We start from the raw sequence: 8,196 nt of genomic DNA on the forward strand, positions 1-8,196 counted from the left end.
GGCCGCCCCGGGCGGTGCAGGCTGATGAAATCCCGCTCCCCCCTTGCGTGGGGTGCGCCGGGTTCCCCTCTCTCCCCGGGCAGGGGGGCGCCGGGCCCTCCACGCCCCCCCAGAGGTACCCCAAGCCCCGGGCTCAGCGCGGATTTCCGCGGTGGGTGAGGGACAGGAGACCCCCGAGCATCCCACCGTTCGCGCCGTGCACCGGGCTGACTTCCCCTTCCATTTCTGTGCTATCCCAGTGGATTTTGCTCGAATGCACCCAAAACAGCCCTCGAGGGAGCTGCGGCTGCTCGGCCCTTTGGTTAGGGGGCTGTTTCCCGCTCTAAACAGGGCTCCCAGCGCTGTTGGTGGTTGTCCCCATCCCCTGGCAGCCCGGGCTGGGCACTCTGGCCTCAAGAAGGGAAGATTTGGGTAGATTCTTGGCACGAGTGGTCTCTGACCTAATGAATTTTCCCTTCCCTAGCTTGTCAGGCTCTCATAATAACTCCTTTTACATCTAGGCGAGTGTAGGGTAGTTTAGTGCAACTTCATCTCTGAAGCTAAAATGAGAATTAGCCAGTGCGTTGAGCTGGTCTGGGATGAGTTTGACTGGGGTGAGCGCTCTTAGGGATGAAGTCACACTTAATTCCCAGTAAATGAGGAAAATGACATGTTTGGATATGCTGGGGATTAAGAAGGCACAACAGATCCTCTGCATCTCTAAGTATGTAAGCAAAAGGCTTTCCTACCTGGGATGGTAGCGTGGAGGTCTGGACCAGCTCTTGTGGTGGTTCTCCCAGTGGCAGCTATTCCCAGAACTCCAGAATCAGGATTGTTCCTGGAGAAGGTCAGTAAACATCAGTGGTGGACTTAATGTGGGATTCTGGTAGGAGAAGGTCTGCATGCCAGGCAGCTGATGGATTTTTAAGGAGGAACTGCAGGAATTCAGCTCGTTCCTGTTGGATGGTGCGGTGCTGGGAGGGATGGAGGTTGGTGCTGTCAGGCTTTCTCCTGCGGGTCAGTTGTCTCCTGGATTCCTGTGGCAAGTTAAGTAGCTTGTGGAGGTGTGATGCATCTTGTTAGGCAATTGCTTCAGAAATGGGCTGGGAAGGCACCACAAATGACAGTGACGCTGCAGGGAGCATCTTCACTTGCTCTGAGGTAGGAATAACTGGGTCGGTGAGTAGGGTGCTCGCTGTGAGGCCTTGCAGCCAGACAAGACTTAAAAACTGCAGTGAAATCTAGAAATGAGGGTGTATCCTCTCACAAAGGGATTAGTGAATGAGTATGAAATTCAAATAAGAGTTGTAGTGATAACCTGAAGTCACAAAACCCGAGTGTGGGGAGTGGCAGCTGTGGCCTCCCAGCTAGCTGTAGGTCAAGCCAGCCTTTCTGTATTCTGCAGGGTGTCCAGTTCCCTGGAATGCTTTTGGCAGTGACTGCATAGTCCTGTTACCAATTTAGCCCAGAAATGTATGTGAGGAGCTGTTTTGACATGGTTTGAACGGGCAAATGCCCCTTCTACTCCAGCTGGAGTCTGTCAGGGGTGAAACCATGTACCCCCCAGCTTCAGCAGCCTGAAGACACGACTGTAGCGGTGACTGCGATTACTTGAGCAGGGGAGGGCATGGAATTGGCTTGCACAAGGCGTGTGCTGTGCTCGATGGGCCCGTGGCCTCGCTGGGGAGTCTTATTGGGGAACTAGGGTCTCAGGGAACAGCACTCGGTACAGGAGCACGGCACGCTGTGCCTCCCACAAGCCACAATTACTCAACAGACCTCTTGGGTGGTGGGAGCTCCCCTGGAGTCGAGTGAGTTCTGCTTCACGTAAGCCCTTTGTAGTGAAGCTGTCATGCCTTTGCAAGCTTTCCAAAAATGGAGCTGGTGGTATCTTAGCTCGAAACACGTGCCAGGCGAGCGATACGCCTGGATTCTTGGCCTTGCAGAGAAGAATAGTGCGTAAGGTTTCTCAGGCTGCACAAATAGGTTGGTCCCTCGGGCAGTTTTGTTCGCTGATCCCAGCTTTGGGCAGCAAAGCTGTAGACTGAAATGTGCTGCTTCACTTGATTTGGCGTAAAGGTGTGATAGGCTGGTACAGAGCTCAAGGAAAAAGAGCCTTTTCTGCCCTGGCATCTGTTTTTCCTCATCCGTGTTGCACAGAGCTTGGGTTTGATGGTCCTAATGATGCTGACTGCTTTGGTACCGCTTTCTCTCTTGCAGAAACGATGCGGTTGTGATTTCTGGAAGGAAGCTGGCCCGGCAGATCAGGCAGGAAGCCCGTCACGAGGTTGAGCAGTGGGTAGCAGCTGGAAACAAGAGACCTCACCTCAGCGTCATTCTTGTGGGTGAAAATCCTGCGAGTCACTCCTACGTACTGAACAAAACCAGAGCAGCAGCTGATGTTGGTATGTCTTGTGCTCAGCTCTGAAAATGCAGAGCGAGTAACTTTTATCTTGCTTTGGTCCTTTGTGCTGGAGGAAGCTTTTTGGGATACATCCATCTGGCAGCTTTTCACCTTGGCTGCGTAACAGTCCATGTTTGGGCTGGCATTTGCTGTGACACTGTCACGTTGTTCTGGGATGTAGTAAACAGATGGGGTTCAGGTGTACATTGGGCCATTTGAATCCTTTGGGACAACACAAAGCTCTGTAGTTTGGATTTTCAGCTTTCCCAGGGCTGGATATACAGGATAGGCAGGGTTCTGATTTGCCCTATTTCCTCAACTGCCTGAGATGCAACCATCGGTCAGCTGCCTTGCACCCTCTGGCTCCTTCTGATCTTGCAAGCTGAGGTCCTGCTGGGTGGTCAGCCACTGTGCTTCTGGAGAAAATGTGCTGAAAGGGGTTGGGGCAATAAATGATTTAATTTTTCCTTGGGTTCTGTGCTGCTGGAGCAGCCTTTGGAGCTGAGATTTTTAGGCTAACATCCCTTTCTTACTGTGTCAAGAAGGGACCACAGGATGTGCATCTCTGGTTAGGTTTCTCCAAGCCCTCCCTGCATTCGGAGGGCCTCTGCTTTCAAATAGTCTTTCCTGGGTCATTAGACTGATACTAATGGTTCTTAACCATAACTTGCAAGACTCGGGAAGGTCTCCTGCCCAGAAAGTGCTTGTTCTTATGTGAAGCTTAAGATGCTTGGTGTGTGCCTATCAGATCTGGAACCCCAATGAAATGGGGCAGCAAGTGACTTATCAGGAATATATCAAAATATAAAATACAATAAATGTGTTTAAGTCTCCTGGATTAAGCTTGCTCTCCCACTTGTGTACACGTGGCTCTCTAATGTGGCGCTTCCAATGGTTGCCCAGGAATCAGCAGTGAAACCATCCTCAGGCCGGCTTCTATTACTGAAGAGGAGCTACTGGATTTGATCAGCAAACTCAATAACGATGCCAATGTGGATGGCCTGTTAGTACAGCTTCCATTACCCGGTGAGTAGCTAGATTTCCATCCGTTTAGCTTTCCCGTAAAGCTCTTAAGGGGTTTGCATGTGCCAGAAGGGAGTAGCAGCAGCACAGGGGCTATCCTCTGACACAAGGGGTGGCACTCTCCCACGGTGCAGCTACGTAATCCCACGGAAATATGTGTACAAGTTACGTTGCTGGGGGCTGTGTGACACAGAAATCTGTTCTTGGGTGGGGAATATCAGCTTCCAGAGCCAGAAGCTCTGGACACTGAGGCTAAAAATACCCTCTCAGCATTAGCGATGCAGTAGTCCTGAAGTGGTTCCAGCTCCCTTCTGCTGGGAGCTGTTAGCCTTGAACTTGCTGGAGGTCCTGAGTACTTTCAGGCTTCCAAACTCTGAAGGAGCTGGTGCAGCGGGCCAGGGCTCTGCAGAGAGCAGGATTTTGGCCGATCCCTAGGCTTAAAGCTTTTTGTTCTCTTCCAGAACACATTGATGAGCGCAAGATTTGCAATGCTGTGACTCCAGACAAAGACGTTGATGGCTTCCATGTGATAAATGTGGGACGCATGTGCCTTGACCAGTACTCCATGCTGCCGGCTACCCCGTGGGGGGTGTGGGAGATCATTAAGAGAACTGGTAAGCTGCTGCTGCTGCAGTATGTGGCTGCTGCCTGGCAGAACTCCAGCTTGCGTTTGGCCTAAGACTCTCTTTTTGTCCTCTGCAGGCATCCCAACGCTGGGGAAGAACGTGGTGGTGGCTGGCAGGTCGAAGAACGTGGGCATGCCCATCGCCATGTTGCTGCATACGGACGGCAGGCACGAGCGCCCAGGAGGTAGGGGCTTGGTGGTCTTGGAGTCTGCATGTGAGGCAGCTGTGGAAGGAAGTCCCTAGCCTGTCGCACTGGCCTCTGTAGGCTCCTAAACCAGTCCTAAGGGTGCCTTAGGGACTGGCCCATCACATGGGCTGTGGTCAAGGCTGAGGTGTTAACTCTGCACATAGTCTTGTAACATTTTGGAGCCACCTTCAGTGAGTCAAAGAATGGTTTGGGAGGGAAGGGATCTTAAAGATCACCCAGTTCATCATAGAGTCATCATGGAATGGTTTGGGTTGGAAGGGACCTTAAAGACCACCCAGTCCCACCCCCTGCCATGGGCAGGGACACCTTCCACTAGACCAGGTTGCTCCAAGCCTCATCCAGCCTGGCCTTGGACACTTCCAGGGATGGGGCATCCACAGCTTTTTTGGGCAACCTGTTCCAGTGCCTCCCCTCCCTCTCCGGGAAGAATTTCTTCCTGATGTCCAGTCTAAATCTCCCCTCTTTCAGTTTAAACCTTCTACCCCTTGTTCTGTCTCTACCTGTCCTTATAAAAAGTTGTTGTTCCCCCCTGACCCCTATTTTTCTTGTTGACCCCTTCAGGTACTGGAAGGGGCTATAAGGCCTCCCTGGAGCCTACCTGTCCTCATCCATACCATATCTCTCCCTCTGCCTCTCTAGGCTGTTCCCTGGGCACAGTCATCAGGCTGATGTTCCTGATGAATACATGGCTGGCAGTGAAGGGGAAGATTGAGAAGTGGCTGGATCTGGGTCATATATGTGGAATAAAAAGCTCTATGTACCCCTCTTGCAGGTGATGCCACAGTCACAATATCCCACCGCTACACTCCCAAGGAGCAGCTGAAGCAACACACGATCCGTGCCGATATCGTGGTAGCAGCAGCAGGTAAGACCTGACTCTAACAGCACAGGCAAGGAGCTGCAGCTGGCTGGTGTTTGAGGGAAACCCTTCCCTGCAGGAGACAATCCTGTCAATACTGACTGTCCTGGGGCCTCCCTGTGGGAAGCAGCACCGGAAGTGTAGGAGGGTCTGGTGCTGCCATGGCTGGCTGCAGCTGCTGTGGCGAGGGCTGGCACAGCAGAGGGTGAGGGGCTGCTTGAGCCAGCCACTTTATCCTGTGTTTAAGCCTAGGAGCCATGCGGTTGATCTTAGAGCTACAAACAGCTTTGTTACTGCCTTTGAAATGGAAAATAACACCTGGCAGGAGGGCTTGGTATGGCAGGGAGCCCCTGATCAGATCTAGAGAATGGCTACAGGCAGGCTGTTACGCATCAGGTGGTTCTGTATTTCTGTGGGGAGGAGAAAAAAGATACTGAGACGGCATCTGCTTACCTAGAGACAGTCAAAATGCTGAGGGACAGCTGCAGTGCCACCTTGGGAGCAAGGGGAATCGCTGGGAGATGTGCTTTTCTCCAGGCTGTACCCTTGGCACGGAGGTAGCTCATGGCAGAGGAGTTGAGCTGACTGGGCTGTCTGGCAGCAGAAGCTGGGTGTGAGCCTGTGGGAAGGGAGGAGAGAAAACATGGGTTGGAAATCGGGTATGAAGAGACGAGGTGCTGGAAGGATTGGAAGTGGTGGTGGTGTTGAAGGTGTTGGTGCACATAGTGATGACAGAAGTGCTGCTGGCAGGTGGGATGTAAATCACCAGAGGTGGTCAGCAGACCAGAGGAAGGCTTGCCTGAAAGAGTTAAAAAGAGGGTGGGAATGAGCTCAACTGAGGAGGCAGTATCTGGCAGAACCACACACACCCCACCCTGAAAGGATGGCTTAGCCCCAAGCTGCTGCTCCCCTGGCCCCTTTCCCTGTCACGCCGGGAGGTCTCGCAGCCCCTGGCTTAGTGCAGGTGCAGAAGTGGTGCTGCAGCTGTGTGAACAAGCACAGCTGCAGAGTTTGAATGTGGGCTTTAAGGTTTCAATGTGGAGAGGATGCTTTGGCCCCAGCTGCGTTGCCAGACCTTTCTGGGGGTGGATTCCAGTTCTTTACACTGATAGTAAACTCCTCAAACTCCTGACTGAGCTGAACATCAAGGGGTAGTAGCACTGGACTGTGTGACAGTGGGGAGATTTGCAGTTGTGAGGCAGGAAGGCCCAGGTGGGTGAAGGTGGGGTGAGGGGGAGCACAGGGGGCTGTTCAGCATCACCATGAGCGTGTGGTTCTGTTTCCTTGCAGGCATACCCAACCTGATCACGGCCGATATGATCAAAGAAGGAGCTGCCGTTATTGATGTGGGGATAACGCGAGTGCAGGATCCTGTCACTGCCAAATCGAGGCTGGTTGGGGATGTGGATTTTGAAGGTATGGAAAGGCTCTGCATCGGGTTCCTGGAGCATTAGATGTCTAAGGGACTGAGAAGGGGAGGGAAAAGTCCTGGCTCATGCAGGTGCAGAGCAATGCTTATGTTTTCTTGCTTGGTACATCCAATACACATATCCAAGGGTGCAGCCTTCCTCTAATATGCCATGGGAAAGCTCTATGCTTCCAGGCAGAGGAGACTTGTCCTGAGCCTGAGCAGTCGGGTTGCTTTACCTCTACTCCCATTCATCACTCGTGCTCCTGCTTTTAAGCAAAACCACGCAGAACTTACCTTCTGGCTTGCTACTCGCTGGCCTTGCTCACCACTTAGCTGCAACGGGCTGTTGTGATGAGCCCTGCGCCTCTGGATGTCCAGCGAGGGATACACTGGAACCTCCTCCTGGAAGGAAAAGAGGGTGAATGTTCAGACTCAGGAGCATGTGGGAAGCCCACATCTAGTGCTGGACTTGACATTTCTGTGCTAGAAATCCAGCTATTAGACCTTGATTTTTGCTTTTCCCCAGCTTGGGCTTTGCAGTTAAGCTTGCTTAGTAGCAGGGGTGGACTCTGCGCTCCCCTGCCCTGGATAGCAGGGAAAAAACCCACCTTGAGAAAGTACTCTTTCGTAGATGGTAATCTTGAAGGAATTTGAGCAATCTTAGACTGGTTACAGCTTCGTACTGGCTGCCCAGCGTGGTGTCACTGCTCCTGGTTGCATGCTGAGCTCTGGCTTTCGCAGAACCAGGGGTGAAGAAGAAAGCCAGCTACATCACGCCGGTCCCAGGGGGAGTCGGGCCCATGACAGTCGCCATGCTGATGAAGAACACCATCATTGCTGCCAAGAAGCTGTTGAAACCCAAAGAGCTGGAAGCATTAACTGCTTAACGTGGGACTCTAGCACTGAAAACGACATTCCAAACTGACTCCCAAACAGGCCGATAGAAAATGCAATATTTCTATTTATTGTATGGAAGTGGAATTTCCTATTCTGAGGTCATAGATATTTATTGGAAGCTGAAGCATATGCACATTAGTTGTACTGAGGTGTGAGCATCTACGCTCCTGGCCCGCTCGTGCTAGCGAAGCCGCTTTATGTTGAAGCTAGCGCTTGTAGGAAGCCGGCCCTGCTCGTGCAGGGCCAGGGCAGCAGGCAGGGTCCTGGGTGTGCAGCTCCCGGGGGGCTCGGTGCGGTGTTGGCAATCCCGTGGGAGGTAGGGCACGGTGCGAAAGCGATGGCCTTCATGGTTCTGTTCTCACGAGCGCTCGGTCTGCGCGGGCTGCTTGCGCTGGACTCACGCCCAAGTTTTCTACTTGACGCTGGATGTTTAGCTTGAGAGAAGCTCTTCTGTAGAAGAAATTACTTGAAAAGAAAAGCCATATGTCTGTTCTCAGCCTGTGCAGGGCCCTGGGCAGTGGCAGATTTGTTGTAACATGTTCTAGCGTGCAGCTAAGCTGTTTAGGGTTTTTGTTTTTGCTATTTGGATGGTGACTTGTTTTTTAAAGCCTTTTTTTCTAACCAAAGAAACAAGGGGGGTGGGGGGGGCTGTTGGTGTCTATGCTGGGTACACAGGAGGATTCCTGGATGGCATTGTAAAGCGTGCAGGTAATTAGTGAATAATGCAGCTAACTAAATAAAGTATGAGAAGAAAAAAAAAAACCCACACATTATGTCCTAGAATTATTA

At 52.1% G+C, this 8,196-nt stretch overlaps 1 protein-coding gene across 1 annotated transcript; it reads left to right on the top strand.

The window, feature by feature from the left end:
• Positions 1-2,199: 2,199 nt before the first annotated feature.
• MTHFD2 (methylenetetrahydrofolate dehydrogenase (NADP+ dependent) 2, methenyltetrahydrofolate cyclohydrolase) lies at positions 2,200-7,640 on the top strand (the record flags this gene model as incomplete). The annotated part of the gene is made up of 7 exons (XM_010156187.1): positions 2,200-2,384; positions 3,287-3,409; positions 3,868-4,020; positions 4,109-4,216; positions 5,013-5,105; positions 6,390-6,515; positions 7,258-7,640. Coding segments are annotated over 7 exons (928 nt in total), but the record flags the coding sequence as incomplete, so codon positions are not given.
• Positions 7,641-8,196: the final 556 nt, after the last annotated feature.

The sequence above is a fragment of the Eurypyga helias genome, unplaced genomic scaffold, assembly GCF_000690775.1.
Source record: "Eurypyga helias isolate BGI_N326 unplaced genomic scaffold, ASM69077v1 scaffold15137, whole genome shotgun sequence".
Lineage (NCBI taxonomy): Eukaryota > Metazoa > Chordata > Aves > Eurypygiformes > Eurypygidae > Eurypyga > Eurypyga helias.